At 60.1% G+C, this 12,251-nt stretch overlaps 1 protein-coding gene across 1 annotated transcript; it reads right to left on the minus strand.

Annotated features, from left to right (window-relative positions):
* Positions 1 to 180: 180 nt before the first annotated feature.
* On the minus strand, positions 181 to 8,346 carry SPRN (shadow of prion protein). Its single transcript, XM_073353099.1, has 2 exons — positions 8,152 to 8,346; positions 181 to 3,951 (listed from the first exon to the last, which is right to left on the minus strand). The coding sequence occupies exon 2, from the start codon at positions 3,929 to 3,931 to the stop codon at positions 3,512 to 3,514; it is 420 nt and encodes a 139-aa protein (XP_073209200.1). The 5' UTR covers positions 3,932 to 3,951; positions 8,152 to 8,346; the 3' UTR covers positions 181 to 3,511.
* Between the last annotated feature and the right edge of the window lie 3,905 nt (positions 8,347 to 12,251).

Raw genomic sequence — 12,251 nt, forward strand, 5'->3', positions numbered from 1 at the left:
CCAGGAGAGAGCTCCTAAATCCAACAGCTACCCTAGTTCCAAGGGCTGGAAGCAGTGACTGGACAAACTCCGGCTGGAAATAAGGTACACACTTTTAACAGTGAGGCCAATTAACACCTGGAATAGCTGACCAGGCACTTGGGGGATTTTCCATCACATGAAGTCTTCCCACCAGCAGACTCTCCTCCTAGACTTTATTTCCACGTCACTGTGAACACACGTATAAAACCATTACAAACACGGAACATTAAAAACAGGTGAGTGCAAGTACACGGGGCCTCCTGCTTGCTGGGCGAGCTGGCATCAGGCCTGGGAAAGGGGCTGGGGCAGGGCTCTGCATGAGGAGGAGGGGGTGTCATAACTACCCTGTTCACATGCACATACAGCGAGCAGGGGCCTGTCTACACACACTGCCCAAAGCCCAGCCTGCCACACAGGGTGTGGAGGGATCCCCACCAGTCCTAGGGCACTGAGGAACAGCTCAATGCCAATCTACCACCTGCACCCTGCCTCTGGCTGCTGGTGGGTTAAGTGGGAGTGGGGGGAGTTTGGTCCAAAATGTAGAGGGCATTTTTTTTAATAAAAGCTCAGAACCCCTGTGCGCCCAAGTGCAGTGATTCCATGAACAGCCCCCTCCCTGTGCTCTTCAGGGGCCAGAGCCTGTGCGTCTGGGCCAGTGTCAGGCAGCAAACCCCACTGCTTGTGGGGAGGCCAAGCTGTTTGATGGACGGCTGCTAGTGAGCCTGGTGGGTGGAAAGCATGGAGCCTCCTCCCACAGCCTGTGTAGAGCAGGGGGATCTGCACCCCTCCAGGCCGGAGCCCCCTGGATGTTGGGAAGAGCACTCTCCCCCCACCGCCTGTGGAAAAGCTGCAAGGACTGAGACTATATTAACTCCTGGCTGTGTTGGGAAAGGCCCCCTGGCTGCTAGCTAAGGCTGGAGCCAGAGCAGGGCCGGTGACTGGAACTGGCTTCCAACCAATCTGGATCCCCACATAGAATCATAGAATATCAGGATTGGAAGGGACCTCAGGAGGTCATCTAGTCCAACCCCCTGCTCAAAGCAGGACCAATCCCCAATTTATGTCACAAATCCCTAAATGGCCCCCTCAGGGATTGAACTCACAACCCTGGGTTTAGCAGGCCAATGCTCAAACCACTGAGCTATCCCTCCCCCCTCAAACATGGATCTGCCTGTTTCCTCCCCTCCCATTTGCACTTCCCCCGGTCACCTGAGCCCAGTTTCTCCCTCAGCCAGTGCCCAGAGCTCCCTGGCAAACTTGCTGCTGGTACCAGAGGAGTTTCCTGCTGCAGCAGCTTCCCAAACCTACCAGTGGGACAGCAGGCAGCACAGCCGCTGGCCAAGGCCCATGAGCCTCACCCCTGACCCGCCACCGTGGGACACGTGACTGCACTGAGGGCTCTGCCATTTATAGCGCAGAACAGGCTGGGAACCATGGTTGCTGCAGCAGCCAGTAGGGTTGAGCTCTGGCCTGTTGGAGACCTACCACCCAGGTCTGCTGGTGCCACCGGCTTTCCTGTGGGGACTGGCCACTCGAGGAGGAAATGGACACTTGACCAGTGGCTAGACAGCGTGGGAATACGGGACACAGGACTTCTGGTCCTGCTCCTGCTCTTGGAGGGGAGTGTCATCTCATGGTGAGGGACAGGTTAGCCAAAATGCCTATATTTGGCACAGTCACTCTGCCAGGCAGCGTGGCTGAGTTTGGATTGGCCATGCCAGAGGGTGGAGTGTTAGTCCCACCTTGCTTGAAGTGACCTTGTGCAACCTTCCCATAGTAAGAGGAGGTAGGGTTAATACCTGACTGCCCCTTGGGCCTGGAGTGCAAGGTAGTGGGGGGGAGGGGGCTAGGAGCTGGGGAGTGCAGGCAGTGACTGCAGGCAGGAGAAAGGAGCACTGAGCTTGTGGGCTCCCCCTCCCCCCGCCTGATTGCTCTGCCACCCGCCTTCTGGGCTTCCAACACTGTGTTGTTCTCAAGCTCGAGGGGCCTGCAAAATCAGGGCATTTAGAGCGGGAACTCGTTCTGGGGCCAGTTTCTGACCGATCAGCAGTTCAAACGCCAACGGACCGATTTTCCCGGAACGCCACTGACATGCCAGTGCTGCGCTGTGATTAGGTGCGGAGGATTTGGGGCTGAGGCACTGTGGTCGTCACGCAAAACCAAGAGACTGACCACCTGGTGTAGGTGCGAACCTGAGCCCACCCTTCCCCATGCTGGCCCTGTGCTGTAACGAGCACCCGCTCCACGGCCCTAGCCAAAGCAGCCGGAATGTTTGCTGGCTGGGACGTGGCACGGCTGGGTCGGGAACACAGCACGGCTCTGTGTGGCTGTGCAGCCCGGTCAGGGCAACCCTGCAGGCTGAGCGGCTCCCACGGCAGGGCGATGGCCGGTAGTGCTGTTCGGGCCTTCCCCCCGAGCAGCCTGGCTTGACGGGCCTTGTTTGGGCAGAGTTCACGGAAGCCAGTCCGTCCTGCGGGGGTGGGGCGTTGCTGAGGTCCGTGGTGGTCAGACCCCCTCAGCCAATGTCCGGCAGTCTGGGGGGATCCTGTGAGTGGCGAGGAGACGGCAGCTGGGCAAGGAGGGTCCTTGGGTGTGAAGGAGCCAGGGCACTCGTCTCTGGTTTGGGAGCGGCTGGCTCTAATCGTTGCCTCCAGCTGTGGAATCAATGGGCACCATCCTCACCAGCCTGAGCCAGTGCCAGCAGCTGGGGTTCAAAGCAGGGGGAGGTTGGATCCCGCTTCACACCCAGCTCCGGCCCCCCACATGCTCGGACAGGCTGGCCCAGAGTCCCAGATCCCCCCCCCCCCCACCCAGGAGATCCTGCTCCACATTGGTACCGGCATAGGAGTGGAGCTGCTTCCCTCACCACGCAGCTTCACCCCAGCCGGCCTTCACCGCAGCCCCCACGGGACACACAAGGCCGCTCCGGCCTCCCTTCCATGTCTCGGCAGGACAGCGGGGCCCCGAGGCAGGGGGCTGGCAGCAGCTCCTTGGGGCTGGGACACATGGCCCTACCCCGGTTTGTGGGCCCAGGCTCTGCCCCTCATGCTCTGCCTTAGCCTGTGGGCCCAAGCCCCGCCCTTCGTGGCACAGGCTAGCAGGGCCGGTGCTTTGGGAAATGTCCATGTCGATCAGCCTGAGTAGGGCCGTCACAAGCAGCAGCGATGGCAGTGCCTGGCAACCTCACGCCACCCACAGCTGCTGCTCTAGGTTCCCCTGCTGCACCACCCGCCCTCACCACAGCCAAGGGCAAAGCCGCAGCGGGATCAGGCCTGGGGCACTGCCCCAGCCGTCTCACTGGCAGCTGCTCCGGCTCCAGCCCGCTGGGCAGCGCAGGCTGCTCCGGCCCCGCAGCAGGCGGGAGAGCCGCTTGGCCTGCAGGAGGCTGGGGCAGATGCAGCTGGACGGGGCTGGTGCTGCCGAGCCCCAGCAGGGTGGTGCCGCTCTGCAGGCTCCGACACGGGGAGGGTCGGTCGGGCGCCACAGGCCCTTACAGGGGAAGGAGCTGGAAGAAGCCAGTCGCCAGACAGAAGGAGATGGCAAGGTGCGCCGTGTCCTGGGCCCCGGCAGCCGAGGTCCACGAGCGGTAGCTGTACACGCCGCTGCCCGTCCTGTTGCCTTCCTGGAACTCGGAGCCATCATCTGGACCAAGCTCCCCAGAGATCCTCATCCTCCTGTGGGCCGCTCCTGCTGCCGCGCCCGCCGCCGCGCCCGCCGCCGCCGCTGCCGCCACCCGCAGCCCCGCTCCCGAGGAGCCGTAGCGAGGGGCAGCCTTGGCCCGGCTGCGGGCCATGCCCCTGCCACGGGCCGCCCCCCGGGCCCCGCCCCGCCCGCCCTTGCAGGTGACGCTGTCGCAAAAGGCGGCGGCCAGCAGGAGGAGCGTCCAGCAGGTGGCGGTGCGTCTTTTCATCCCAGCGCTACCCCCAGCACCTGGAACAAGAGGGACCAAAAGGCACGTCAGCGCCAGGCTCCGGGCGGGGCCGTCAGCACGAGCGGTGCCGTCCCCCGGGGCGGGGAGGGCCAGGTGTGGTGCCAGCGGTCAGGCTGGGCTGCAGGGGACCCATGCCCCTGCCTCGGCCCCTGACTGGAGCTGGGTGCTAATGGCAGAGCCCCGCCTCTACTGGTGCGGCCGGGCCAAATCTGAGCGCAGCTGCGCCCCTGTGCACCAGGTCTCAATGCCACTCAAATTTGGAGCGGCCGGGCAGGTAACCCAGGGCCCTGCCTTAGCAACAGTCTGGCCGTGCCCGGCGTGCTGCCCTGAGTGTTACCCTCCCAGCAGGGATCGGCTGCTGGGCTCTGCCTGGGGCTGGCTGACGTGGGGGGCCCACGGGGACTGGATCCCAGGCAAGCACAGGAACGGCTGCCCCTGAAAGCCAGCCCGGCCAGCCCCAAACTGAACTCTGATTCTGAAATCCCTCCCCCTGCCCCCTGCTCCTCCTGGCCATGATCTACTGCCTCCCACCACCAAGGGAGTGCAGGGGGATGTGGGCAGGCTCCAGGGAATGAGTGGGGTACAGGGGCTGGAGTGGGGTTGGGGGCCTCAGGGAATGTGGAGGGTGCCGGGGCCTGGAGTGGGATTGGGGGGCTCAGGGAATGTGGGGGTGCAAGGGACTGGAGTGGAGTTGGGGGGCTCAGTAACATGGGGGGCTGAGGGCTGCAGGGGTTTGGAGGGCAGGAGAAAACAGTAACCATCACACACTGTTTCACTCAGCCCGGCCAGTCCATCTCCCTGTGCCAGAGGGCCCATTTCCCATGTTCCCCTCCTAGGCACAGCACCCTCAGGGGCTGGGCTGGGGGAGCAGCAGGCAGGGCCTTGCCCTTTGGCTTTGCGAGAGCTCAGGTTTGCCGTGTGTGGCTGGGCTGCGAGGCCCTGACAGGGATCCAGTGCAGAAGAGGCCAGGGCCTGGCTGGGAAGCCAGCCGTGGGTACATGGTGCCCAATCCTCAGGCTGGCAGCAGAGAAGCATGAAGGCAGCGATTTGTCAGACCCTCTGCTGCCGAAGGAGCCGATCCAGAGAGATGGGCACCACCTTGTGCCCCGAGCGCCTATGGCCCAGTCCTGCCAGGCACAGGGCTCCCTCTGTAGAAGCTAATGGGTATGCTCCTGGTAGTATATGTGTGGGGCTCCATTCTGTGTCCTGGCCACCCACGCTCCCACCTGGCCCTTCACATGGGCACTCAGAGCTGCTGGCCCTGCCAGCGGGTTGGCCCCAGGACTCTAGACACAAATCAGTGGTTGTACAAGGCCAGGAATGAAAGGAGGACACCATCAGCTCTTAGCACCCCAAACCCCTGGGAGCCACACTGCTGAAGAATACGAGGCAGCCGGGCTTGGGTGCCATGGGGGCCCCCGGGTACAGCTGGGCTGGGAGCTGCAGGGCAGGGAATGGATGCCCAGGCCTGTAGCCCTGCATATGTGGGCCAAGCTGCACCGTGGCCCTTCATGGAGCCCCCCAGCAGAGGCAGTTTGGAGCTGGCTGCCGAACATTGGCAATAGAGTGAGGGGTGGGGGAGGGGGGAACTGTGCCAAAGAGAAGCCCCTTGAGGACGAGGGGAAAGGGTTGCCTGCCAGGAAGGGGGAGTCAGGCTCAGAAGGGCTTCTGGAAGGGGTAAGAGATGGAATAGCAGCATCCCCCACGGCCAGGCTGGGAGTCAGCAATGCCCCGCAGCTGCTGCTCCCCCCTCCCCTGTATCCATGCCAGGCAGCAGAGCTGTGCCCATGCTGATCCCAGCCGCGCCCTCCGCTGAGCGTCAGGCTGCACACAGCACAGGCATTAGCATGCTCGTTTCTAAGCAACGAGAAATAGATTCAGCTCCAGCAGAGCAGCAAACCCCTCCCTCATAGCTAAGGCCTTGGCTTCCCTTGGCACCAGCCCCCCAGGCCGGGCAGGTGAGAGGCCAGGATGCCCATCCAGGTTTCCTGAGGGCTGCAAAACCCCCACCCCATCAGCCAGAGACCCCAGCGCCTCTGTGCAGCTGCTCCGAGGGGGAAATCTGCTCTGTGGCCCTGAGCACCTCAACTCCTGCCTTGTCCCCGCTGGCTCCAGGTGGCCAGCCTGCACAGCCCGCATGGGGCCAGGCCTCTGCCAGATGGTCCCGTTAACGCTGCACGCACCACGCTAGTCTTGGCACTACAGTGCCCCCTTCCCTGCTGGTCCCCCCAGGCCAGCAAGCTGTGGGCATCCCTGTAAGCTCTGCAGCCAGGGCAGAGTCCTCTGCTGGGGCGGGACTGTTCCTTCAGTGCCCCATGCTGGACGCAGCAGCACCTGGCTGGGGCAGGTTGTTCCTCTTGGTTTGGTTTTGCCCGGATGAGAAGAGTCAGTCCCAGTAAGTGGTTACAGTAGCCTCCTAGCCTGAGCCATGCAGGGCCAGCATGCCCACGTCCGCCCCCACACCCCGAGCACGCAGGAGCCCCCTACACCAAGGGGATCCCATCAGCAGTGAGAGCATTAATGGCTCAGGTTGACTTTGAATAGCCCCCCTCGCCCCAGGATGGGCCAGGGTCTTGCTGGTGACCCCACAGCTCACCCAGCTGCCTCCAAACGTGCCAAGCTGCCACTGTTTATAGGCAGGGAGCCATGAATAGGGGCGGGGAGGGGGCAGGGTTGTGAGGCGGGGAGGGGACAGGGGGTTGAGTGAGGAGCTGGGAGCAAGGGCAGGGTTGTGGGGAGGGGGCTCGGGGGCAGGGTTGTGGGGCAGGGAAGGGACTCGGGGGCAGGGTAGTGGGGCGGGCAGGAGGCTGGGAGCAGGGAGAGGACGGGGCAAAGACAGGGTTGAGGTGGGGAGGGGATGGGGGCAGGGAGGCCCTGGGAGGCAGGGACAGGGTTGCGGGGCTGGCAGGCCCTGGGAGGCAGGGACAGGGTTGTGGGGCTGGCGCTCTGCAGAGGGGATGGGCCCGGGCCCGGACACCTCACCGCCCGCTGGCCGCAGGGGGTCAGGTCGCCCCAGAGCCACCTGAGCGGAGTCAATCTGCACTCGCTGCCTGCTCCCGCAGCACAGGTAGCCCAGGGCATGGCCCCACTGCACCCGCAGCCACCAGCATCGTGGCAGGGCCAGCCCCGCTCCCCCACTGCATGACCAAGAGGGATACGGACCCTGCCATCCTCTGCAAACACACACACACACACACGCACCCTGCCATGCTTGGCACACACCCCCACACCACCTTCCTCTGCACAAACACACACACACACACTCCACCGTCCTCTGCACACCCACACACCCTGCCATCCTCTGCACACACCCACACAGACACACACTGCTTCCTCTGCACACACACCCCACCATCCTCTGCCCACACACTGCACCATCCTCTGCCCACACACACACACACTCCACCATCCTCTATGCGCACATCCACATGCATGCCACCATCCTCTGCACCCACACCCCCACACCCTGCCATCCTCTGCACACACACCACTATCCTCTGCGTGCACACACACCACCGTCCTCCGTGCATGTGCCATTCTCTGTGCACACCCAAAAACACCCACACAAACTGCCATCCTCTGCACGCACACCCCACACAGACACACCCCCACCATCCTCTAGACATACACACGCTCCCCACCATCCTCTGTGCGCACACACACATCACCATCCTCTGCGCACACACATAGAGAACCCACCATCCTCTGCACACACACACACAACCTGCCTTCCTCTCTCTTGCACACATACCATCCTCTCTGCACAAACATACAAGCACACACATACAACCATCTGCACACACACACCCCACCATCCTGTCTCACACACACACACAGAACCCGCCATCCTCTGCACACACACACACACATCAGCATCCTCTGCACGCACACAGAGAACCTGCCATCCTCTGCACACCCCGGTGCCCACCCCCACCTTCCTCTGCGCGCACACACACCCACCATCCTCTCCGCACAAACACACAAACACAGCACACACAGCACACACACACACCATCCTCTCCGCACAAACACACAAACACAGCACACACAGCACACACACACCCTATCCTCTCCGCACAAACACACAAACAGCACACACACACACACACACCCCATCCTCTCCGCACAAACACAGCACACACACACACACAAAGACAGGCAGACACACACACACACAGCTATTGTCCCACGCTGCCTACCGGGCAGGGAGGGGCCAGCCCCGCGGCCGAGGCTCCAGATCCCCCTGGGCTCCGCGCTGCCGATGGGCGCTGCGGGCACGAGGGACCCCCCTGTCCTGGGCTCGGCTCCCGGGTCCCCGGTGCAGAGGCGGCGGCGCGGGCAGCTCCGGTCTCTCCTGCTCCGCCCAGGACTCCTCCCCGCCCAGCGCTACGGGCGGAGCAGGGCGGACGGAGAGCCGTGTGGTTGGCTGTGGGCGGGGGTTGTGGTGTTCAACGGTGCTGTGTTGGGGGGGGGGGGGGTTGCAGTGTGGCACCGGTGCTCTGTTTACGGGGATGCGGTGTGGCATGAGCGCTCTGTGTGGGAGGGGTCGTGGTGTGGCACGGGTGCTCTGTGGGGTGGGTTGTAGTGTGGCACGGGTGCTCAGGGGGATTGTGGTGTGGCACAGGTGGTCGGGGGACTGTGGTGTGGCACGAAGGCTCTGTGTGGGGGGTTGCGGTGTGGCACGGGTGCTCTATGTGGGGGGGGGGCTGCGGTGTGGCACGGGTGCTCTGGGGATGTTTGACACGGGTGCTCTGGGGGGAATTGTGGTGTGGCACGGGTGCTTTGTGTGTTGGGGTGCGGTGTGGCACAGTTGCTCTGTGGGGAGGGGTTGCGGTGTGGCATGGGTGCTCTATGTGGGGGGGCTGCGGTGTGGCATGGGTGCTCTATGTGGGGGGGCTGCGGTGTGGCATGGGTGCTCTGTGTGTTGGTTTGCAGTGTGGCACGGCTGCTCTGTGCAGCGGGGATTGTGGTGTGGCACAGGTGATCTGTGTGGGGCGGTTGCAGTGCGGCATGGTTGCTCTGTGTGGGGGGTTGCGGTGTGGCACAGTTGCTCTATATGGGAGTTGTAGTGTCGCATGGGTGCTGTGTGTGTGTGTGTTGGTGCGGTGGGTTCTTATTTTTAGTGACACCCTCATCGTTCCCACAGGATCTTTTTGCCAAGTCCCCACCCACCCCTCCCCCTCTCAGTGCCGCAGACAATGATGAAGATTGGCATCTATATCTGGGGCACGGCTGGATTATACCGCACTATGTGATGGTGGGACTCAGTGTATTTTCAGGGCAATGTATGTGAAGCGGTTGGGATTAGAGGGGGCAGAGAGCTGGGGGGCCCTTTTGGGGGGGAGGAACGGATGGGGGGAGGGGCAGGGGTGAGTGGGGATAGGGCCAGGGAGGGGACATGCAGGCAGGTTGGCAGGGGATTGGTGGGGAGACAGGGCATGCTTCTTTGTCTTCCTCGTGCTACTGCTGGGAGTCCCCCTCCCCCACTATGTTGATGGGGGGCTAGAGGGGGGCTCAGGAATGGTGCAAAGGGGGTTGCAGCTGGGACCTGGCATGTCCTGTGTGCCCAGGCTGGGCTCTTGTGTCTGCTCTGAGACTGGGGCTTGCAGTAGCACTGCTATCTTAGAGGGACAGCCAGCACACCATGAGAGAGACCCAGAGCACGATCTCTTGGGCCTGCGGGGAGGAATTTGCTCTCTTTATTCTTGTGTGCATGGGTGCTTGTGTGTGTGGGTGCACCCATGCATGTGCACAAATGTGTGTGGGTGCTTGCGTGCAGGGGTGGGTGGGTACACCTACGTGTGTGTGCAGGTGTGGGAGGGTACCCATATGTAGGTGTGGGGGGAGTGCATGTGTGCACATATATGCATGCCTGTGTTTGGGGACACGTATGCCGGGCTGTGCATATGTCTGCACAGAGGGGGTGGAGATGTTATTTATAGAATCACAGAAGAGATGGAACATTCCTCCACCCAGCCGCAGGGGTTAGCACAGATTGTTCCAGTGACAGATGCATTCTCCAGCGCTTTGTCCACCCCCGAGGAATGGGCTTCCACCACTCCTGTTGTCTCTCATCCGCTCACTCCTAGGAATTATCTCCAGCTGTTTGCAGAGGGCTTGGTTATGTGGCTGCCTTGCCTTTGTTTTCTAGGTACTGCAGGGTTATGCCTGTAAGGACTCTGCTGCCTGTAATGCTGTGGGCAGCATCTCATGAGCGTGAGTACCAACCTCAGGGCAGACTGTTAGGAAGTAGGGCACACCCCCAAACTGGTTGTGAGTTCTATACTTAGATTTCACCAACCAGCTATCAAACGTAAACTGCTCAAATGCTATAACAGCCTAACCATGGAGTCACAGACAGTCCCCTCACTGCTCCAATTTGTCTTGCCAACCAGATGAGCCTGCCTTTGATAGATGGTCCCTTACATGAAGAATCACAGCAATATTCAGGTTACTTCCAGTCCCAAGGGACCAGCTATTTACCCCAGGTCAGTTGCACCTTAGATCTCACACAAAAGGCAACGCTTGTAGCCAATCCCATGAGTCACTCCTGTGCTAGGTTCCAGCCAATCCACAAGCCAGGAACTGTGATTTCCGGGGCAGGTATATAAGCCCCACAGAAGCAACAGCAATTCAGTCTGCTCAGTGAGAGTTCAGGGCTTGGAACTCTCTGCTGCCTGATGGTGGCAAGACTCCCCAGGCCTCAGCTTGCCCTAGCCTTGCTCTTGTTGCTGCCCTGCTCACAGTCTTCCAGCCTCACGCTGACCATCATGGACTCCTAATTCCAGCTCTGACCGCTAGGCCTGGCCATCTCCATCCCAGTTTCTGACACACATCTCTGTACAAGGCAGGCTACTGGCCCAACATTTGTAGGCTTGTGGGCATCTGATCTTTGCACATGAGCATTTGATTAGCTGAAGGATTGATTCAGGAGCACATGGTACTTCACACATGTAACTCTAGTGCACTCGTGGCCAAGATGGAGTCCGCTCTGCCGGCAGTTCCGGCCAAGAAAAGACGCCCACGGGAATGCAGCAGAGAAACTCCCTTCCACCCCGTCCAGGGCACCAGTTCCAAGCCCCCTGGAGTAAACACACACACACACACACACACTGCCTGGAATAGTACAATGAATATAGGAAAGGGAAATATTTACAGAGGAATGAATGGATAAAAATGGGGGGAAAGATAGGGGGAGTGGTAAAACAGCATTACACCCAACAAGAGGACCCGCCCGTGCAGTGCTACCACAATACGGAGCGGTAGTCACTGAGCAGAGCATCTACACTCAGAGTTCAGGAATCCTGGGCAGAGTTCCAGTTTGGCAGAGTCTTGGCTGCTCCTGGTTGTCTTTGGCATCAGTAAACTTTCCCCAGCAAACCCCTCTGGTGCCCTCTTCTGCCACTCCCTGCAAACCCACACAGAGCAACAACTTCTTTGTTTACCTAGCTACAGCCTCCCTCCTTACTGTAACGCAAAGGCACAAGCCCCAGTACTCACGGCCCCAACAGCAATACTGGGTGTGACTCTGGAGCTGTGCTGCTGTACTGCTTCAGTGTAGACTCCATCTATGCCAACAGGAGGCGTTCTCCAATGACTGTAATTAATCCACCTCACCAAGAACCCGCCAGCTAGGTTGACAGAAGAATTCTTCCACGGACCTAACACTGTCTGCACCTGGGGTTAGGTAGGCTTAATTACACCCCTCAGGGGGTGTAGCTGGGTCAACCTATCTTTTTTAGTGTAGACCTCAGAAATGCCAAACACCAGAAATAAGATATGGGATGTTCATCGAATTCTTCAGATGCTTGTTCCGCAGACAAGATTTGCATGTGGAAGAGCTTCCCATTTTGCTGGTTGGCTCCAGGGAACCCCACAGGTTGACAAACAAAGAGTAGCATTTTGCTTTCTGCTGTAGAGTGGACCATTGACCAATTGTGTCCTGTGAATAAAGTAAGTGCCAGAGAGAGGGAGTCAAGAACTCTACATCAAATAAACTAGTTAAGGAATGGGAGGTAGTGTTTAAGGAATAGCTTCCCATGAGACCCAGAAACCTTCCAGAGGTCACACTTCCTGATACCTCAGCAAATCCAAACAAACTAGCTTTTACTTCAAATTCAGATCTATATATTGGTCCACTGTTGGGATCAGCTAGACCCCCTCTCTATATGTGATTGACCTGTCTTGTTCCTTCAGCAGAATGTCTCTTGTTCTGCTGCAAGCATTGAAAGATGAGCAATTAATGGTACTATATAATCAAAGAATGTACAGGCTATGTCCTTTTAATTTAGAAACGGTA

This window comes from Lepidochelys kempii, chromosome 7, assembly GCF_965140265.1.
Source record: "Lepidochelys kempii isolate rLepKem1 chromosome 7, rLepKem1.hap2, whole genome shotgun sequence".
NCBI classification, from domain to species: Eukaryota; Metazoa; Chordata; order Testudines; family Cheloniidae; genus Lepidochelys; species Lepidochelys kempii.

Coding starts and splice junctions, on each gene's coding strand:
- SPRN (XM_073353099.1), bottom strand. CDS start 3,931: ATGAAAAGACGCACCGCCACCTGCTGGACGCTCCTCCTGCTGGCCGCC.